The 22,342-nt window shown below is 49.8% G+C and overlaps 1 protein-coding gene across 1 annotated transcript; it reads right to left on the bottom strand.

Moving 5' to 3' along the window:
- Positions 1-929: 929 nt before the first annotated feature.
- LOC310659131 (tubulin alpha-1A chain-like) lies at positions 930-20,177 on the bottom strand. Its single transcript, XM_083402274.1, has 4 exons — positions 19,952-20,177; positions 12,139-12,382; positions 7,323-7,471; positions 930-2,329 (listed from the first exon to the last, which is right to left on the bottom strand). The coding sequence occupies exons 1-4, from the start codon at positions 19,952-19,954 to the stop codon at positions 1,349-1,351; spliced, it is 1,377 nt and encodes a 458-aa protein (XP_083258400.1). The 5' UTR covers positions 19,955-20,177; the 3' UTR covers positions 930-1,348.
- Positions 20,178-22,342: the final 2,165 nt, after the last annotated feature.

Raw genomic sequence — 22,342 nt, 5'->3', positions numbered from 1 at the left:
GGGCTGTTAGGCTGCCCAATGAAAAGATAACAACAGGGCAACTGACTTTTGGGTTTGGTGGGTGTGCATCAGTAAACGAGGGGAATTAAGACTAAGAGCGCTGAGTGGGGGGTGCTCGTGCAATCTCACTGTATACAAGTTGTACAAGTGAGAATAAAGTATTTCAATTTCAAAATAGTATTATTAGAACTACTCCCAAATCACCAGCATTCAATAAGGGGTATACTGGTAAGACTAAACTCCCAAAAAGGAATATGCAATTACTGTATGTTTGGGGAACACTGTGTTAATGAATATAAGAGCCAAACTAGACGCAACAGCACAACTTGGTTTTTAAAAAATCAAGCACAGCAGCCTCAATTTGGACCCAGGCATTGTGGAGGGGGCGGGTTAAGGGGTTTAAACACTCCCCCCACCCACTGCTGGTGTGATCCCAAACCAGATTAGGTCCTCATGCCTGCTCATCTCCCGGTATGCCCCACAGAGAGCCTCAAGGTCCATAAATAACAACACCCTAGTGATCCCGGGCCCTAAGGAAGTTAGATTAGCTTCAACCAGAGCCAGGGCCTTTTCAACACTGGCCCCGACTTGGTGGAACACTGTCTCATGAGACCAGGGCCCTGCAGGATCTGATTTCTTTCCGCAGGGCCTGTAAGACAGAGTTGGTCCGCCTGGCCTTTGGCTTGGAGCCAATTTGATTCCCTCCCTCCCTCTCTTTCTTTTTCCTTTTTCCTCCTGTGATGAGGCTGCATTTTAATATTTTACTGTTTCACTATTTTAATGTTGTATTTTAAGTTGTATTCATTCAACTTGTTTTTATTATTGCTTGTTAGCCACCCTGAGCCAGGCCTTGGCTGGGGAGGGCGGGGTATAAATAAAAATTATTATTATGATTATTATTATTTGCACCGGAAAGGAAGCTCCCATACTAGAGTTGTTCCACTTTTTTATTATTAAAGTACAAAGAAGCAGATCACAGCGTCTTCTAATAATAAAGGGTACTCCCCCCCCCTTTACCCATTCTCGAGTGCGCAGAAGTGATACAGGACAGCCAAGCCTCTCCTGCACCCGCCCCCCCCCGAAGATCCGCACTCAGAAGAGTTAATTCCACATAATTCTAAGATAGGAAGTAAAGATTCAAAAAGCTACAAGGAAGTGCCTTCTAAACAAAGTACAATGTGTTAAAGAGTCCTTACGCTACACAAGTCTTGTAAGAGATACAGTAATGTTTATTATGGGGTGTTGGTTTTTTTTTATTTTTAAAGAAAGAGTCAAGAGGTTTGGTTCACCTCCCCATCTTAGCCCAGTTGCATGCAGGATTGGCCCATACGGACGCATGGCCTTGGGTTTAATATTCTTCCTCAGCATCCTCTTCCTCCCCGTCCGCAGAATCCCTCCCAACTTCCTCGTAATCCTTCTCCAGGGCAGCCAGGTCCTCCCGGGCTTCAGAGAACTCCCCCTCCTCCATGCCCTCCCCAACGTACCAGTGGACAAAGGCCCTCTTGGCGTACATCAGGTCAAACTTGTGGTCCAGCCGGGCCCAGGCCTCCGCGATGGCGGTGGTGTTGCTCAGCATACAGACAGCCCGCTGCACCTTTGCCAGGTCCCCCCCGGGCACCACCGTGGGCGGCTGGTAGTTGATGCCCACCTTGAAGCCGGTGGGACACCAGTCCACAAACTGGATGGACCGCCTGGTCTTGATGGCCGCGATGGCCGCGTTGACATCCTTGGGCACCACGTCCCCCCGGTACAGCAGGCAGCAAGCCATGTATTTGCCCCGGCGCGGGTCACACTTCACCATCTGGTTGGAGAACTCGAAGCAGGCGTTGGTGATCTCTGGCACGGAGAGCTGCTCGTGGTAGGCCTTCTCGGCCGAGATGATGGGGGCGTAGGTAGTCAACGGGAAGTGGATCCTGGGATAGGGCACCAGGTTGGTCTGGAATTCTATCAGGTCGACGTTCAAGGCGCCGTTGAACCTCAAGGAGGCCGTCACGGACGAGACGATCTGCCCGATCAACCTGTTGAGGTTGGTGTAGGTGGGGCGCTCGATGTCAAGGTTGCGGTTGCAGATGTCATAGATGGCTTCATTGTCCACCATGAACGAGCAGTCGGAGTGCTCCAGGGTGGTGTGGGTGGTCAGGATAGAGTTGTAGGGCTCCACGACGGCCGTGGAGACCTGTGGGGCAGGATACACGGAGAACTCCAGTTTGGACTTCTTGCTGTACTCCACCGAGAGTCGCTCCATCAGAAGCGAAGTGAAGCCCGACCCTGTTCCTCCGCCGAAGCTGTGGAAGACCAAGAAACCTTGGAGGCCGCTGCATTGGTCAGCCTGCATCAGGAAGAGAAATTTGGTTATTAGAGACGGCTGTTGGCAATATAACAGCTCGATTAGTAAGAACGTTCCTCAACAGCTATGTGATAGTGTACATATGCACAAAGTGGGACCAGGTTTAGGTGCTAACCATGGTTTGCCCAATTGGGGTATCACAGCAAACTGTGATGGGAGAAAACCAGGAAGTGGAGGAAACCCACGGCACACTCCCAAGTTGCCAAACCGTGGTTTGAAGGACTGGGTTTGTGGCACCTGAACGTAGCCCACCTTAAAGCAGTAGGGGATTTGAGAGAAAACACTCAGTGATCCCAAGAGTCAAGGAGTACCTCTTCTAAGTCAGAGCTCCATTTAACCATTACTCCTAAAAGCAAACCATTTGAGATGGTGACACCTGGCTTGAGAGCAGTACATGTGAAAAGGATCTAGGAGTCTTGGTTGACCACAAACTTGACATGAGCCAACAGTGTGACGCGGCAGCTAAAAAAGCCAATGCAATTCTGGGCTGCATCAATAGGAGTATAGCATCTAGATCAAGGGAAGTAATAGTGCCACTGTATTCTGCTCTGGTCAGACCTCACCTGGAGTACTGTGTCCAGTTCTGGGCACCACAGTTCAAGGAGGACACTGACAAACTGGAACGTGTCCAGAGGAGGGCAACCAAAATGGTCAAAGGCCTGGAAACGATGCCTTATGAGGAACGGCTAAGGGAGCTGGGCATGTTTAGCCTGGAGAAGAGGAGGTTAAGGGGTGATATGATAGCCATGTTCAAATATATCAAAGGATGTCACATAGAGGAGGGAGAAAGGTTGTTTTCTGCTGCTCCAGAGAAGCGGACACGGAGCAATGGATCCAAACTACAAGAAAGAAGATTCCACCTAAACATTAGGAAGAACTTCCTGACAGTAAGAGCTGTTCGACAGTGGAATTTGCTGCCAAGGAGTGTGGTGGAGTCTCCTTCTTTGGAGGTCTTTAAGCAGAGGCTTGACAACCATATGTCAGGAGTGCTCTGATGGTGTTTCCTGCTTGGCAGGGGGTTGGACTCGATGGCCCTTGTGGTCTCTTCCAACTCTATGATTCTATGATTCTATGAGATGTTAGAAACACCTCTAGGTACATAATCACTGATCTTCTGGATGTTAGAAGGAGCCCAGAGTGGTGCAATGCAAAGCAGACCTGGACACAGAGTCAGAGGCTGCAGGGCACAAGATGTGGAGCAGGGTCTGGGGTCAGGACCCAGAGCTGACTGCTGAAGATAGGGTGGCCATCACACGTGAGGCAGCTGGACAAGAACTTCCAGTGGAAATGATATATAATGAGATGAAAAAGATGTTGAAATATACATTTATTTTAAAAAAAAAAACCCCAGAAGCATTTTTACTTGGCATTGTAAGTGAGGACATTAATAGACAGGACAATAAACTGTTTTTATATGCAACAACAGCAGCAAGAGTATTGTTGGCACAGAACGGAAACAAGAAGAACTACCGACGAAAGAATAGCAGACAAAATTAATGGACTGTGCAGAATTGGATAAGGTGACAGGAAGGATTCGAAACCTGCGGGATCAGAGATTGAGAATCTCAGAGAATCTCTAAGAGGACTGGATTAAATATATGAACTGTTTGAGAAGCAATTGTAATCAACAGATTACGCTAGTAGGCTTGCAAGAAGTTTTGTAAGGAGGACTATGCGAAACATTGCAGAGAAAACTATGATAAGAATTATTAGTGAAGGAGTATTAAATGTACAGTGGTACCTCGCAAGACGAATGCCTTGCAAGACGAAAAACTCGCAAGACGAAATAGTTTTTTGTTTTTTGAGTTGCTTCGCAAGGCGAATTTCCCTATGGGCTTGCTTCGCAAGACGAAAACGTCTTGCGCCTTTTTCTTAAAACCGTCAGTGCATTCCTATGGGAAACCGTCAATGCATTTCCTATGGGAAACCGTGCTTCACAAGATGAAAAATTCACAAGACGAAAAAACTCGCAGAACGAATTAATTTCGTCTTGCGAGGCACCACTGTAATACTGAAAATAATGAAATGCAGATTAAGTGATAAAGACTGGAAAATCTTCAGATGCGGTTGATGGAAGTCCAAAACATTGTATAAGATAAGAAAGTATGTTATATGATTTTTGGAAATTATTTGTAAAAATCATTAAAAAATATTTTTTTAAAAAAGAACTTCCAGTGGAACGTCCCAGACCACCAAGGCTTCTTGGACCAGAGCCCGGATGCCTTGCACCACTCAGCACCCATCCAGCAGCACACTAGGAGGGAGGCTGGAGGAGTGGCCACCACCTTTAAGGCTCTGAAGCTCTCTCAAGGGGGAGGAGCCTGGATACAGAGGCATAAAAGTGTCAGTACAGTGGTACTTCGGGTTACAGACGCTTCAAGTTACAGACACTTCAGGTTACAGACTCCGCTAACCCAGAAATAGTACCTCAGGTTAAGAACTTTGCTTCAGGATGAGAACAGAAATCGCGCGGCGGCAGTGGGAGGCCCCATTAGCTAAAGTGGTGCTTCAGGTTAAGAACAGTTTCAGGTTAAGAACGGACCTCCGGAACGAATTGAGTTCTTAACCCGAGGTACCACTGTATCAGTGGCGTAGCGTGGGGGGTGCAGGGGGGCCGGCCGCACCAGGCGCAACATCTGGGGGTTAGGGTTAGGGGGCGCAAATCCACGGGTTAGGGGGCGCAAATTACTTGCCTTGCCCCGGGTGCTGACAACCCACGCTACGCCACTGCACTGTATGCCTTTCAACCGATGTCAGCGACTGGGCTCAATCACTGGTTCTGCCCCGACTGGGCTGGGCGACTGGAGCACTTTCAGAGACCTTCCAAAAACAGGTCCCAGTACACTGGACCCACAACTGTGCATTGCGAGCACCAGACTCAGCGGAGTATAAATAACGCAGAAGCTAGCTGTGAAGCCTAACTCCTTTTATTTCTAATAGCTACTACAAACTAAGGGACGCGGGTGGCGCCGTGGGTAAAAGCCTCAGCGCCTAGGGCTTGCCGATCAAAAGGTCGGCAGTTCAAATCCCCGCGGCGGGGTGCGCTCCCGTCGTTCGGTCCCAGCGCCTGCCAACCTAGCAGTTCAAAAGCACTCCCGGGTGCAAGTAGATAAATAGGGACCGCTTACTAGCGGGAAGGTATACGGCGTTTCCGTGTGCGGCTCTGGCTCGCCAGAGCAGCGATGTCACGCTGGCCACGTGACCCAGAAGCGTCTCCGGACAGCGCTGGCCCCCGGCCTCTTTGAGTGAGATGGGCGCACAACCCTAGAGTCTGTCAAGACTGGCCCGTATGGGCAGGGGTACCTTTACCTTTTTACTACAAACTAAAGAACTACAGTGGTACCTCGGGTTACATACACTTCAGGTTACAGACTCTGCTAACCCAGAAATAGTGCTCCAGGTTAAGAATTTTGTTTCAGGCTAAGGACAGAAATCATGCTCCGGCGGCAGCGGGAGGCCCCATTAGCTAAAGTGGTGCTTCAGGTTAAGAACAGTTTCAGGTTAAGAACGGACCTCCGGAACGAATTAAGTACTTAACCCGAGGTACCACTGTACTGGCTTGCATGAGTGTTACAGTTCCCACTCAGCTACATAGATAAGACTCTCTCCACACTCAGGGTCAGGCAGGAGTGGAAGAAGAGAAGAGCCGTTTCTTCCCCCTCCTTTCTCAAAACATCAGATCGGGAGAGTCTTGCAATGGGAGGGGGTAAAAATATCAAGCAAAAGGCCCCTATCTGCTCACTCGGAGCTGCCTGTGCTCCAGCATGTTTGAACCAGCCTCGCCACTTTCCCCACCAGACCAGTTCACAACACTGTGCACCAAAACCCATCCCATGTGCCTCCAGTTAAGAGAGCAGGTGATGGGAAGGACCTCTGAGCAAGGCGCCGTGCCAGCCAAAAAAAGTAGACAACTCTGGGATGGGTGGACAAGATGGCCTGACTTTTTATTAAGGCAGTTTCCTGTGTTTGGCTCCAGCCTGGCTATGAACATTTGTGAATTAATAATAATAATAAATAATAATAATAATAAAATTATTTATATCCCGCCCTCCCCAGCCGAAGCCGGGCTCAGGGCGGCTAACAACAATCAAATAATCCAACAATCAAATAATCCAACATTCTAAAAACATTTCATTATAAAAATTATTTAAAATCAAATTAATGGCAACCGTTAAGCAAAATTCTGTGCAGGTTGCCAGAGGAGGGAGTAAGGCTGCGCCCTGACCAAAGGCCTGGTGGAACAGCTCTGTCTTGCAGGCCCTGTGGAAAGATGTCACGTCCCGCAGGGCCCTAGTCTCTTGGGACAGAGTGTTCCACCAGATTGGGGCTGCAGCCGAAAAAGCCCTGGCTCTAGTTGAGGCCAGCCTAACCTCTCTGTGGCCTGGGACCTTCAGGATGTTTTTATTTGAAGACCGTAGGTTCCTCTGTGGGGCATACCAGGAGAGGCGGTCCCGTAGGTACGAGGGTCCTAGGCTGTATAGGGCTTTAAAGGTTAAAACCAGCACCTTAAACCTGATCCTGTACTCCACCGGGAGCCAGTGCAGCTTTTATAGCACCGGGTGAATGTGATCTCGCAGCGAAGACCCCATAAGGAGTCTTGCCGCGGCATTCTGCACCCGCTGGAGTTTCTGGGTCAGTCTCAAGGGCAGCCCCACGTAGAGCGAGTTACAATAATCCAGCCTGGAGGTGACCGTCGTGTGGATCACAGTGGCTAGGTCAGGGCGAGAGAGGTAAGGAGCCAACTGCTTAGCTTGGCGGAGATGAAAAAATGCCGCCTTTGTTGTAGCTGCAATCTGCGCCTCCATAGAGAGGGAGGTATCGAAGATTACACCCAAACTCTTAACGGACGGTGCTGGCACTAATTGGGCCCCCGCAAGAGATGGGAGTTGCCCCCCCAATCTAGATCTAGATTTAATTAAGCTTTTATTCCATCCTGTGGTGTAGACGTTGGCATGTGGGGGGGGGGGGACTTAACCATTTTGCGAATCCTGCCGAGGACTGTGTCAATGATCTCCTTCCCGATGGTGTAGTGGCCTCGGGCGTAGTTGTTGGCTGCATCTTCTTTGCCGCTGATCAGTTGTTCGGGATGGAAGAGGGAGTGATAAGGCCCTGTGCGGATTTCATCTGTAACGAGAGAGATAAAAGCAGGGGTCAGTAAACTTTTTCCACAGGGGGCCGGTCCACTGTCCCTCAGACCTTGTGGGGGGCCAGACTAAGTTGGGGGGTGTTACAGTAAAATCTGGGTGCGAGGCTGGTCTGCTACCCAGCTCGTCGGACTAAGTCCGCTGGTCCCTGCGGAGGAAAATGAGTTCAGCCGGAGACAGGAGCAAGCTGCAGAAGATCCATGTTTATTGCGCAATAAGGTTCAAGGCGAGATTGAACCGCGAGAAAGGGGTGACATGAACTTTTGAAACTTCCCTCCATGTCCCAGAATACAGTGCAAAATACATCCAAGTTACATCATGAATACATTAAGAAGAGGTTGGGTTACACAGGATTAACATATGGAGGGGGGAGGGGGGAATATGCAGAGCTGGAGATATGCGCAGATAAGCACATCCTGAGTACCGGTGATGAGAAGACAATGGTCCATGTATGCATGGTCTGCCACCTGGCATTGCCCGTGGGAAGGCTTGACAGAGTGATTTGACAGGATTAGGGTCTTGACACCTTGCCTGAGGGATTATGGAGGACAGGGGAGGTGTCATGGAGTCCTAGAGAAATTGAGCAAATTGGCACATTGATGTTCTATGAATTTTATAGATTTTAGTCCCTTTGACATTGACAATTGGAAATAAATGGATATATTGTAGCGAAGAAGGAGGTGAAGAAGACATGCCCCCCCTCTTCCGTATCAGGAGGGAAATCCCCCCCCCCCGACTGTCCCCTCCGTTCTCCACAGCACCAAACGAGCCCCGGTGGCTGCTTACCTGTGCCTTGCGAGCGGTAGGGGCTGGCGATGGCGGCGATGGGATGATGATGATGATAATAACAATAATAATAATGTTTTATTTATACCCCGCCCATCTGGCTGAGTTTCCCCAGCCACTCTGGGCGGCTCCCAATCGAGTGTTAAAAACAATACAGCATTAAATATTAAAAACTTCCCTAAACAGGGCTGCCTTCAGAAGTCTTTTAAAGATAGGATAGCTGCTTATTTCCTTCACACTTGAAGAGAGGGTGTTCTACAGGGCAGGTGCCACCACCGAGAAGGCCCTCTGTCTGGTTCCCTGCAACCTCTTTTCTCGCAATGAGGAAACCACCAGAAGGCCCTCGGCGCTGGATCTCAGTGTCCAGGCAGAACGATGGGGGTGGAGATGCTCCTTCAGGTATACTGGGCTGAGGCCGTTTAGGGCTTTCAAGGTCTGCACCAACACTTTGAATTGTGCTCGGAAACGCACTGGGAGCCAATGCAGATGTCTCATGACCGGTGTTATGTGGTCCCGCCGGCCGCTCCCAGTCACCAGTCTAGCTGCCACATTCTGGATTAATTGCAGTTTCCGGGTCACCTTCAAAGGTAGCCCCACAGAGAGCGCATTGCGGCACGAAAGGGCTGGCTCCAGAGAGGGGCTGCTCTGCTTTAAATGGCGCTCAGCCAACCACAGCTCCTGTGCCTTGCGAGTGGCAGGGGCTGGGAGCGGTGGCGGAGGGACGATGAGCGGCGCGAAAGTGCTGGCTCCGGAGAGGGGCTGCTTAAAATGGCGCTCAGCCAATCGTGGCTCAACAAAGCCCAGGCCCCTCCCTCCTCTAGGCAGGGCAGGGAGAAGCCAGGAGGAGGGAGGGAGTGAGGGAGGAGGTGCCACAGCGGTGTTGGGGGGGGATGGTGCAGCCCAAATGATCAGAATCCCCACGTCGATCCATGTGTCTATTCCCAGACCATCCGTGGGCTGGATCCAGAAGGCAATTGGGCCGGATGCGGCCCCTGGGCCTTAGTTTGCCGACCCATGGATAAGAGGGAGTCCACAGCCACAATAAATAGGAAAATGCCCTTTGTTACTCTAATATGGAGTACCCTCCCTTGCCATTGGCCCTGTTGGGTGGAGTTGTTGGGAGTTTGAGTCCTCAACATGGCAGGGCGCCATGTTTGTCTTGCCTCTAACTGTTTGCCTACTTTCACGAAAATCCAAAGGAAGTGATGTTGTTTGCTTCTACAGTCATAACTCGGGTTGAAGTACTGTATTTTTTGCTCTATAAGACTCACTTTTTCCCTCCTAAAAAGTAAGGGGAAATGTGTGTGCGTCTTATGGAGCGAATTCAGGTTGCGCAGCTATCCCAGAAGCCAGAACACAGCAAGAGGGATCGCTGCTTTCACTGCGTAGCAATCCCTCTTGCTGTTCTGGCTTCTGAGATTCAGAATATTTCTTTTCTTGTTCTCCTCCTCCAAAAACTAGGTGCGTCTTGTGGTCTGGTGCGTCTTATAGAGAGAAAAATACGGTAGCTTCAAGTTAAGTATTTTTGGGTTGTGCTCCGCGGCGACCCGGAAGTAACAGAGTGCGTTACTTCCGGGTTTCGCCGCTTGCACATGCGCAGTCGCTCAAAAATGATGTCACGTGCATGCGTGCAAGCAGCGAACGCGACCCGCGCAGTCTCACCTTACGTTTACTTCAGGATGCAAACGGAGCTGCCGTTCGTATCCAGAGGTACCACTGTACATTAGACTCACCCCCGGAATTGTAACCCATCATTTCAGGGGCAAACCTAGACTTTACTTCACCCGGGTCAAAGACCCAGTTTGGCACTCACCACCCCTCACACACATTGGAGTACACACACAGAAGCTTGGAGCCTCAATAGCACCCCTCTGGAGGCTTCCCCCCAGGGCAAAAAACTCAAGTAGTCTCCCCGTAGCTACGGCCCTGCCTTATTTAATCATATGCTGCAACTTTGTCAAATCATAGCAAGAGCACACAATGCAAGGAAAGTAGTTTACAGTCGTACCTCAGAAGTCAAATGGAATCTGTTCCAGAAGTCCATTCAACTTCCTAAACGTTCGGAAACCAAAGCGCAGCTTCTGATTGCCTCAAGAAGCTCCCGCAGCCAATTGGAAGCCGTGGATTGTCCCCATCGGACATTCAGGTTCAGTGGCGTAGCGTGGGGGTGCAGGGGGGGCCGGCCGCACCGGGTGCAACATCGGGGGGGGGGGCGCGCTCGCACTCGCAGCTCTCTGCCCCTACCTGGCTCACTCACTCTCTCTCACTGCAGTGCTGGCTGTGCGAATCCGATCCGAGCCGCCGGGTCGCCACCCACTGTGGAGGGGAGGGTGCCAGGTGTGCGGTGCGGTGCGGAGAGAGAGCGAGGGACTATCTGGGGGAGGGACAGTGCAGCAGGGGGGGGCACAAATTACTTGCCTTTCCCCGGGTTAGGGGGCGCAAATTACTTGCCTTGCCCCGGGTGCTGACAACCCACGCTACGCCACTGTTCAGGTTCCAAAGAACGTATGCAAACTGGAACACTCACTTCCGGGTTCACGATGTTCGGGAGCCAAAACATCCTAGTACCAAGGCGTTCAGGATCCAAGGCACAACTGTACTTGAAGTCTCCAAACATGAAAATAGCTGGACAACTTACATTCCCTCCAATAATACAGATTTCAAAGGCACAGCAGCCTTGCCAGCAAAAGTGGCAAGGACGGTACTGCGGTACCTCTGGTTGCGAACAGGATCTGTTCTGGAGGCCTGTTCGCAACCTGAAAAGAACGCAACCTGCGTCTGTGCGTGCACGGGTCGCGATTCGCCACTTCTGCGCATGCGCGTGATGCCATTTTGCACGCCTGCGCATGCGCGAGCGGCGAATCCCGGAAGTAACCCTTTCCGGTACTTCCAAGTCGCCGCAGGATGCAACCTGAAAATGCGCAACCTGAAACAAACGTAACATGAGGTATGACTAGCAGCCTAGTGGCACTGTACATACCGTATTTTTCGCTCTATAGGACACAGTTTTCCCCCTCCAAAAATGATGGGGAAATGTGTGTGCATCCTATGGAGCGAATGCAGGCTCCTTGGCTTCAGCGATAGCAACGCGATGCCTCCGAAGCGCAGAGGAAGAGCTCCCCCCGCTCTCCGGAGGCTTCGCGTTGCTTTCGCTGAAGCCGTCTAAAGCCCCCGGAGCGCAGGGAACTCCCGCTGCGCTCCGGGGGCTTCAGGCAGCTATCTGCAAGCCTTCGGAGCGCAGCAGGAGTTCCCGCCACACTCCGAAGGCTTGCGGATGGCCGCCTGAAGCCTGGAGAGCGAGAGGGGTTGGTGCACACCGATCCCTCTTGCTCTCAAGGCTTCGCTTCGCTGGAGAGGCGCTGCACAGTTTTCCCTCTCTGCACAGCGCCCCTTCAGTGAAGCGGGAGGAGAAATAGAAGGGGCTCCGTTTCTCCTGCCGCTTCGCTGAAGGGGCGCTGAGCAGAGAGGGGGAGAATTTTTTCCCCCCTGTTCTCCCCCTCCTATGGTCCGGTGCATCCTATAGAGCGAAAAACACAGTACTTCCCATGCAAAAGGTTCCTGGATCTAGCCCCTGCATGTATTGGTAGAACTGGAAAACACTCGTGCCTGAAAACCCGCTCTTTAATGCTGAAGTGGAAGAAACAGCAATTTGGATTGCTGTTTGCTCCATTTGCTGCTAAAGAGTCTGTATTCCCAGGGAGTGCTTGGACGCAGTGCTTGAAAGCCCAGACCTGTTCCTGGAAACAAAGAAGTTTGGGTGAGCCTTAACGCAGCTCTCTTGTATCTTGCGCCTAGCACTCACTACTGGACATCGTCCCAGAGGTCGTTTTCATCCCAATGGATCTCTGCAGATGATATTACCTATGACAGTCGGTTCCAAGTCAATGAAGACTGCCCTGGGCACGTGCTTCCCTGACGCAGTCTCGCAGAAGAACGTCTCGAAAGAAGCGTCCACCTGCTCTGTCTCTGGCAGGATTTTGGGAGCTGCCTGGTTCCCGGCGATGGTGCCGTCTGTCTGAATCCCATGTTCCAGGCAGTAGAGCTCCCAGCAGGCATTGCCCATTTGAACTCCAGCTTGGCCAATGTGGATCGACAGGCACTCCCTCTGGAATGGAAGGGGACAGAGAGAAAGATGCTTTAACACGCTTCACCAGCAAGAATAATAATAATAATAATAATAATAATTTATTATTTATTCCCCAGCCACTCTGGGCGGCTTTCAACAAAATATTAAAATACAATAGTCTATTAAACATTAAAAGCTTCACTAAACAGGGCTGCCTTCAGATGTCTTCTAAAAGTCTGATAGTTGTTGTTCTCTTTGACATCTGGTGGGAGGGCATTCCACAGGGCAGGTGCCACCACCGAGAAGGCCCTCTGCCTGGTTCCCTGTAACTTGGCTTCTCGCAGTGAGGGAACCACCAGAAGGCCCTCAGAGCTGGACCTCAGTGTCCGGGCAGAACAATGGAGGTGGAGACGCTCCTTCAGGTATACTGGACCGAGGCCGTTTAGGGCTTTAAAGGTCAGCACCAACACTTTGAATTGTACTTGGAAACGTAAATAGACCAGAAGGGGCTAGTTGCTGGATCAGGCTGAATAGATCTAGCCCAGCATCCCCTTCTCATCCCCCAGGTGTCACAAGGGGAAGCCTGTAGCCAGCATGACTAAGCCGCTTCTGGCGAACCAGAGCAGCGCACGGAAACACCATTTACCTTCCCGCCAGAGTGGTACCTATTTACTTGCACTTTGACGTGCTTTCGAACTGCTAGGTTGGCAGGAGCAGGGACTGAGCAACGGGAGCTCACCCCGTCGCGGGGATTCGAACCGCCAACCTTCCGAGGCTCAGTGGTTTAGACCACAGTGCCACCCACGTCCTTATACAGTGGTACCTCAGGTTAAGTACCGTATTTTTTGCACCACAACACTCACTTTTTTCCTCCTAAAAAGTAAGGGGAAATGTCTGTGCGTGTTATGGAGGGAATGCCTACGGGTGGCATGCCTACGGATTTTCCTCCTCTAAAAACTATGTGCGTGTTATGGTCGGGTGCGTGTTATAGAGCGAAAAATACGGTACTTAATTCATTCCAGAGGTCCATACTTAACTGAAACTGTTCTTAACCTGAAGCACCACTTTAGCTAACGGGGCCTCCTGCTGCTGCCGCGCCACCGGAGCACGGTTTCTGTTCTCATCCTGAAGCAAAGTACTTAACCCGAGGTAATATTTCTGGGTTAGCGGAGTCTGCAACCTGAAGCGTATGTAACCTGAGGTACCACTGTATTCAGGTGTATCCTAGAGCAAAAGATACACCAGGAGGCTTCGTTTGGTCAGAACGAGGGTGCAAACTTCCATTGTTAATGCTAAATACATTCATCCTGGTAAATGAGCCACCATAGTCGCTAGAGGGCCATGAAAATTTGTATCTCAGGCTTTTTAGACTCGTCTACCTGTGTCCTGGGACGCGGGTGGCGCTGTGGGTAAAACCTCAGTGCCTAGGACTTGCCGATCGCATGGTCGGCGGTTCAAATCCCCGCGGCGGGGTGCGCTCCCATTGTTCGGTCCCAGCGCCTGCCAACCTAGCAGTTCGAAAGCACCCCTGGGTGCAAGTAGATAAATAGGGACCGCTTACCAGCAGGAAGGTAAACGGCGTTCCCTGTGCTGCGCTGGCTCGCCAGATGCAGCTTGTCACGCTGGCCACGTGACCTGGAAGTGTCTGCGGACAGCGCTGGCCCCCGGCCTATAGAGTGAGATGGGCGCACAACCCTAAAGTCTGGCAAGACTGGCCTGAACGGGCAGGGGTACCTTTACCTGTGTCCTATCTGAAACCAAAGGGGCACATTGGTTGCCAGATGTGATTCCCCCCCCCCCAGCTCGGCTGATAAACCCTTGGTCTTATGATAGCCACGTGTTTTAAACAACCCCATTATTCCTAAAGAGATTCCATCCTTATCTTTTGTGGCCAGCGATCAATAATAGACCTTAACTGCAATAAAAATCCATGCTGCAGTGTGCTATGCCAGAGACTCTTTGTGGCTGGAGCCTCCAGCCTGGATTGGATGAGCTTCTGTGATGTCACAGAGGGACAGGGCAGCCAGGAGAGAGAGGGATGGGAAAATGTGCTTCGCTACTTTGGCTTTTCATTTTTCCCGATCCTCATTTCTACACCAGTTTGTGAATTTTTTTTTTTTTTAAGTCTTCGGGATAATTTGTCAGCATTTCATGTGACTTTCTCCTACTATACACATTTTTCGATGCAATTTTGCCTACTATTCGCATTTTTGCAAAGTGAATCAAAGCACTTTGACGTGCTTTCGAACTGCTAGGTTGTATTCTGCTCTGGTCAGACCTCACCTGGAGTACTGTGTCCAGTTCTGGGGACCACAGTTCAAGAAGGACACTGACAAACTGGAACGTGTCCAGAGGAGGGCAACCAAAATGGTCAAAGGCCTGGAAACGATGCTTTATGAGGAACGGCTAAGGGAGCTGGGCATGTTTAGCCTGGAGAAGAGGAGGTTAAGGGGTGATATGATAGCCATGTTCAAATATATAAAAGGATGTCACATAGAGGAGGGAGAAAGGTTGTTTTCTGCTGCTCCAGATAAGCGGACACGGAGCAATGGATCCAAACTACAAGAAAGAAGATTCCACCTAAACGTTAGGAAGAACTTCCTGACAGTAAGAGCTGTTTGACAGTGGAATTTGCTGCCAAGGAGTGTGGTGGAGTCTCCTTCTTTGGAGGTCTTTAAGCAGAGGCTTGACAACCATATGTCAGGAGTGCTCTGATGGTGTTTCCTGCTTGGCAGGGGGTTGGGCTCGATGGCCCTTGTGGTCTCTTCCAACTCTATGATTCTATGATTCTATGAATGCTGATTCAGCAAGCCTGCCTTTAAATGTGAATGGAATCAAATTTATCCCCCCTCCCTGGCAGAAACTTAACTACTGTTGCCTGCGCTGCTCAAATCAGAGAGTCTAAAAAAGGAGGAGGCAGGAGTCTGGGGCAGAAGGCCAAAGATGAGTTGTATTTTGTGGTGATGGTGAGGAGGACTAATGCATCCAGAAGACAACATAATCCAGAGAAGGAGGAGAGAAGATTGCCAGAGACACAGACAGAAACACATGCACACACATGTGTGGAATCAGGTGTTGCTGAGCAAAATTCAAATATTATTACCGTACTTTCCCGTCTATAAGACGCCCCCATGTATAAGACGACCCCTATTTTGGGGACTCAAATTTAAGAAAATGGGGGAAGATGCCACAGAGTTGTTGAGCTTTTTAGGGGAAATTACCCAAGGTGGATTTCAGGGGGGATTGCCAAAAACTGCTCACCCGCACACGTCGCTAAATCCGCCTCCCGTCTGTCCCATCGCCGGCAGAAGCTGCCAATCGCACGCCCAACTGCCGAAGCGTCAGCCAGTCAACACCACCCATTGACATGGCAACCAATACAGTGGTACCTCGCAAGACGAATGCCTCGCAAGATGAAAAACTCGCAAGACGAACGAGTTTTTCGTTTTTTGAGTTGCTTCGCAAGACAAATTTCCCTATGGGCTTGCTTCGCAAGACGAAAACGTCTTGCGCCTTTTTCTTAAAACCGTCAATGCATTCCTATGGGAAACCGTCAATGCATTTCCTATGGGAAACCATGCTTCGCAAGACGAAAAATTCACAAGACGAAAAAACTCGCAGAACGAATTAATTTCGTCTTGCGAGGCACCACTGTAACGCGCACAATAGCCGCTGACAGCCTCTGCAGCAACCAATCAAACGTCTACCCTATGCACTACCTGTGCATAAGATGACCCCCATTTTTTAGCATTAATTTTTTACAGAAAAAAACCATAGTCTTATACACAGAAAAGTACGGTATTTATTAAATCTATATAGCGCCCTTCATCTAAACATCATAGGGTGGCTCACAACTGAAAAATACAAAATGAGGACATGAAATATGTAATAAAACAAACCAGTAATCTCTCCCACATCCGTCTCCGCAGCCTCAGCAGGTGCTGCAACCTTCCTACATCTTGATTTCAGCCCCCAGAGGTGCACTGTATTGTCTCCCGATACAGATGGATGCCATAGAATGTTAATCAACCAAAAAGCTTAGTTACAGAGCAGCCTTTCTCAACCTGTGAGTCCCCAGATGTTGTTGAACTACACCTCCCATCACCCCTAGCTAGCAAGGCCAGAGCTCAAGGATGATGGGAGTTGTAGTCCAACAGCATCTGGGGACCCACAGGCTGAAAACAGCTGTTATAGAGAAACATTTTTGCCTGGTGCCTAAAGATATTTAAGGAAGGCGCCAGGCAAGCCTGGCTGGGGAGAGCATTCCACAACCAGGGAGCCACCGTTGAAAAGGCCCTGTTCTCGTGCTGGCACCCTCCAAACGCCTCAAAGAGGAGCCACACAAAGAAGGGCCTCAGGGGATCGCAGGGTCCAGGTCATTTCATAGCCAGCAACATTAACCATTTGCTTTAAATCATTGTTAAAAGGTGTATTTTAAATTGTTGTAACCCACACTGGGTTGTAATTGTAAATTGTTGTAACCCACCCTAGACAGCATCTAGAAAAGCAGAGACATCACCTTGCCAACAAAGGTCTGTATAGTTAAAGCTATGGTTTTCCCAGTAGTGATGTATGGAAGTGAGAGCTGAACCATAAAGAAGGCTGATCACCGAAGAATGGATGCTTTTGAATTCTGGTGCTGGAGGAGACTCTTGAGAGTCCCATGGACTGCAAGAAGATCAAACCTAGCCATTCTGAAGGAAATCAGCCCTGAGTGCTCACTAGAAGGACAGATCCTGAAGCTGAGGTTCCAAGACTTTGGCCACCTCATAAGAAGAGAAGAAGAAGAGTTTGGATTTGATATCCCGCTTTATCACTACCCTAGGGAGTCTCAAAGTGTCTAACATTCTCCTTTCCCTTCCTCCCTCACAACAAACACTTTGTGAGGTGAGTGAGGCTGAGAGACTTCAAAGAAGTGTGACTAGCCCAAGGACACCCAGCAGCTGCATGTGGAGGAGTGGAGACGCGAACCCAGTTCACCAGATTATGAGTCCACCGCTCTTAACCACTACACCACACCACAAGAGAAGACTCCCTGGAAAAGACCCTGATGTTGGGAAAGATGGAGGGCACAAGGAGAAGGGGATGACAGAGGACGAGATGGCGGGACAGTGTTCTTGAAGAGACCAGCATGAGTCTGACCAAACTGTGGGGGGCAGTGGAAGACAGGAGGGCCTGGCGTGCTCTGGTCCATGGGGTCACGAAGAGTCAGACACGACTAAACGACTAAACAACAACAACAACCCACCCTTGGGATCTCAGGGTGAAGAGCAGATAATAAACATTTGGCTGAAGAGCTCTGTGTTTTTCAGACTAAGGGCACTTCACTTACAGATGTCTCTGTTACATTGAGCATTCATCCTGATTCGTTTGCAAGGAGATTGGATAACATTGGCTATTCGGTGTGCATTCGTTCTGGCTTGTTTGCAGTGGGAGGCCAGATGATGTTGCATCAAAGCAAGCACATGTTCCTGACATTTTCCTTCTTGCAAAAAACCCCAAGCTTTTGGCAAAGCAGGTTTGTGGCTCGAGTTCTCGGATCGACTATAATTGCGCCACCTGGATTGGCCGCAATGCAGTGGAATCCTACCCCGAACTAGGAACATCCTGGAAGCTCCCCAAACTGAGGGAAGCAGGCCAATCATCCTGGTTGACCATAAATGCAGTACCGCTTCCATTCAGCTGTCCTGAACTCCCGCAGTTACTTTCAATGACTCCACATAGCGCCTTCCCTTTTGGTTTTGTTTTTTTTTAAGAGGGGGTTGTGGCAAGACTTTGGTTCAGAGCCCAGAAATGGCCCGAGAGACAAGAGCGCCTCAATAACAGGTGTAAAACCCAGCGAAATCTGTTCGGCATATTTGAGATGCCACGACCATGACACATGCGTGCTTTTTGGGCGGAGAAAGAAAGCAGAAGCAGCATTAATTTTTTTAAAAAATGCTTTATCCCAGTGAGATGACTACGGCCAGCCACAGCCTGATCTGCGTTCTTCCCACTGCGGCGAGATTATGAGTCATGTGTCAAGAACACAACGCGAAGGATCAGAGGAGAGTTCATCTAGTCCTTCGCTCCCTGCCTCCCGCATCCTACAACGGTCAGCCCCAGGAAGCCTACAGGCGATCAAAATGCGAGATGACCACACCAGCTTCAGCTCATCAGATCTGACAGCTGCTTTTCACGCCGCCCTCCGCAACATGCCACAGTCCCCGTCCATCTATCTGTGATGGGAGTTCTAATTGTAGCTCTTCTGTCCCAATTTGCTGGAGTCACTCAGGGGACATTCCTTGCGGCTAGCAAAGAAGAGAGGTCCCCACTCCCCTTTTTCCTCTCTCTCAACAGTTTGCCAAGTGGTAGCACCTGCTTCCTATGCAACCACAGAGCAAGGAAGCCAGTCTGGAATTGCAGAAGATATCCTCAGCCGGAGACAGCCGCCTCTTGGCTTCCACGTGCAACTGTTAAAGCATACCACCCCCCAACTTAAAAAAAGTAAAATATTTTAAAAAAGCTTAATCCATTTCTGCTCCAGGACCATACAAGATCAAAATTGTACAGGGTTTTTTTTCTCCCCTCCAGGAATTCCAACTCAACCCTGTTGGACTGGCAGGTTTTCCTAGTTAAACTTCCATGCAAATACTCAACTGGGCAACTTGATAACATGAGAACAATAGGTCTTTCAATCCAAATTTTTGCTGGGTTAAGGAGTGAAGTCACAGCTCAGAAATTCAGCTCATGCAATATAGACTTCCAGGACTGCCCTGTCAGTGGACCTGGGCCTACTCATGAGTAAAGACCAACAATGGATCTCCTTTTTGGGATAAAGCACTCTAGATTTTTGGACTCCCCACACCCCCCCCCCAGCAGCTATCTTAATTAAAATCCATTAAGATTAGCATAAATAAATGAAATGCAAGCAGCAGTCCTTTGGAAGAGCTTCCCAGAAGTTTCAGTTAAACTTTTTTTTAGGTTGTCTAAGAGTCTATAGTTTTGAAACATTCACAAATAACATATATAATTTTTCTTTTTCTGGAAAGGGGGAGCGACTCTATTCTTTTAGCATATCAGCCCTTGGGATTACAGTAGACAAAGGCAATATGGCAGTTTCCTCTTATACAGGGGAGGGGAATAAGGGGAAGAAATCTGCAAAAGTACAGTAATCTCCCACCTAAACCATGCTCATAACTGAAGTGTGAAATAATGTAGGGGAAAGGGCAGGAGGAAAGGGGAGGTGGAAAAAGGAGAGCGGGATTTTATACGGCAGAAGAACACATTTTATGCCTCTAAAGATCCAGGGGGAAAAGAGAGCTCAGCTGTCAGAGACCCACAACTTTGCAAGAAGATCAGCTAAGCCACCGAACAGAGAAAAACTAAGGGGAGGGGTGTGCGGAAAAGACCCCCCTCCTTCTAAACCTCCCTTTTGCTACAGCCTAGCTTTTACCTTATAAGGAGCAAACACCAGCCCAAATGAGCTTAAAGTATTCATCAATAACCCTTCCAGAAAAGTTAACTGAAAGTTATCAGAAAGATCCACAGCCCAGATCAAATCAATACATACAGCACTCAAGCGACAGTTTCAAATCCAAACGAGAAACTACAATGCCATCAGCTTACCATACTGGTTCTATACGCTTGCTAAGATTCCAGCCAAAAAACAACAACCAGCTGCTTTCTCTGCTCCCAGCAAATTTATAACCCAGCAAGAATTGACTCCACCTGAAGATGAAGTCCTCTCCTCATTTAAAGCAACAGAGGCGCTTTTTCAAAAAATGCCAGGAAAAGGCTGGAATCGGCCGCAATAGTTTGCTACTGGCTTATGCCTCTGCTTGCTGTCAGGTTCGGAGTGAAACGGCTGCTGAGAAATCCTCACATCCTTTCTGAGAGCATCCCTCAGAAAACAGGGGGAGGAATGACTACTATGTCCCGACCCCCCCGGGAAGGATCCTGCACTGTGCACACTTTTGGTGATGGTGGGGAACCCACAGGTGTCGGTTTTCCAATACTGCCAATGTGGTGATATTATTATTATTATTATTATTATTATTATTATTATTATTATTTATATCCCGCCCATCTGGCTGGGTTTCCCCAGCCACTCAGGGCAGCTTCCAACTGAATATTAAAAACAATACAGCATCAGACATTAAAAGCTTCCCTAAACAGGGCCGTCTTCAGTTGTCTTTTAAAAGTGAAATAGTTGTTTATTGCCTTGACATCTGGCGGGAGGGCGTTCCACAGGGCAGGTGCCACCACCGAGAAGGCCCTCTGCCTGGTTCCCTGTAACCTCACTTCTCGCAGGGAGGGAACCGCCAGAAGGCCCTCGGCGCTGGACCTCAGTGTCCGGGCAGGACGATGGGGGTGGAGACGCTCCTTCAGGTATACAGGACTGAGGCCGTTTAGGGCTTTCAATGTCAGCACCAACACTTTGAATTGTGCTCGGAAACGTACCAGGAGCCAATGTAGGTCTTTTCAGACCGGTGTTATGTGGTCTTGGCGGCCGCCCCCAGTCACCAGTCTAGCTGCCGCATTCTGGATTAATTGCAGTTTCTGGGTCATCTTCAAAGGTAGCCCCACGTAGAGCGCATTGCAGTAGTCCAAGCGAGAGATAACCAGAGCATGCACCACTCTGGTCAGACAGTCTGCAGGCAGGTAGGGTCTCATCCTGAGTGCCAGATTGAGCTGGTAGACACCTGCCCTGGACACAGAATTGACCTGCGCCTCCATGGACAGCTGTGAGTCCAAAATGACTCCCAGGCTGCGCACCTGGTCCTTCAGGGGCACAGCTACCCCATTCAGGACCAGGGAGTCCTCCTCACCTGCCCGCCCCCTGTCCCCCCAAAACAGTATTTCTGTCTTGTCGGGACAGGGAAAACTTTTTGTTTCTTTTACAGCTAGGAACATATTGAACTTCCTGCCTTCTTGCTCTTAGCTTAGCTACAGTATGCTATGCAGGCATTGGCTACCATGAGACTGGGTTACTGCAATGCTCTCTGTGCAGGGCTGCCCTTGGTTTGGAAGCTGCAGCTATGGTTTGCCCCAGGTTGGCGGCTGGGGGGCAAGAACCCTCCCACAAGCAAGACGCTTGCCTCCCCCAATTGTTGGACTATAGCAGCAGATCGTGAACACGGAACACCAGGGGCGAACGAAGGCGTCGTGACACCCAGGGCGGGGCATCGCTACACACGATGCATGCACCATACGTAGAAATGCCGCACATGCACTGTTTGCCGGCGCTCCAGTGCCGTATGAACGGTGCAGGGATCCTCTGCTTGCAGCTGCAGCCGCGAACGGAGGATCCTCTACATGCGGCTGTAGCAGCAATGGAGGGATCCCACTGCCATCTGTACGGTGCTTGAGGGGCGTGGCGGCAAACCATCATGTACAGCGCATGTGCGTGTCGCTACATACAGCGCATGCATGCGACGGTGCACATACACTGTACACAGCGGTTTGCCGACAGCGCCGGGATCCTCTGCTCACGGCTAGAGCTGCGAATGGAGGATCCTCCACATGCCTCAGTCCTGTACAAAGTGTGATTTAGCGCATCTGCGCATGTGCGACCGCCGAAACCCGGAAGTAACCCGTTCTGGTACTTCCGGGTTTCGGCAGTCCGCAACCCGAAAAAACGCAACCTGAAGCAGCTGTAACCCAAAGTGTGACTGTAAATCTTAGAATCATAGAATCATAGAATCATAGAGTTGGAAGAGACCACAAGGGCCATCGAGTCCAACCCCCTGCCAAGCAGGAAACACCATCAGAGCACTCCTGACATATGGTTGTCAAGCCTCTGCTTAAAGACCTCCAAAGAAGGAGACTCCACCATACTCCTTGGCATCAAATTCCACTGTCGAACAGCTCTTACTGCCAGGAAGTTCTTCCTAATGTTTAGGAGTAATCTTCTTTCTTGTAGTTTGGATCCATTGCTCCGTGTCCGCTTCTCTGGAGCAGCAGAAAACAACCTTTCTCCCTCCTCTAGGTGACATCCTTTTATATATTTGAACATGG

Source organism: Podarcis tiliguerta (assembly GCF_965153285.1).
Source record: "Podarcis tiliguerta genome assembly, chromosome: 10".
Taxonomy (NCBI): domain Eukaryota; kingdom Metazoa; phylum Chordata; class Lepidosauria; order Squamata; family Lacertidae; genus Podarcis; species Podarcis tiliguerta.
The sequence above is the reverse complement of the archived record's forward strand: the minus strand, read 5'-3'. Positions and strand labels throughout refer to the sequence as shown.

Bases quoted from the DNA above. Each gene is read 5' to 3' on its own strand.
- LOC310659131 (XM_083402274.1), bottom strand. The intron at 7,472-12,138 runs GTAATATCATCT...CTCTCGTTACAG, and splicing joins CTTGGAACCGACTGTCATAG to ATGAAATCCGCACAGGGCCT. The intron at 2,330-7,322 runs GTTAAGTCCCCC...TTCCTGATGCAG, and splicing joins TCGGCAGGATTCGCAAAATG to GCTGACCAATGCAGCGGCCT.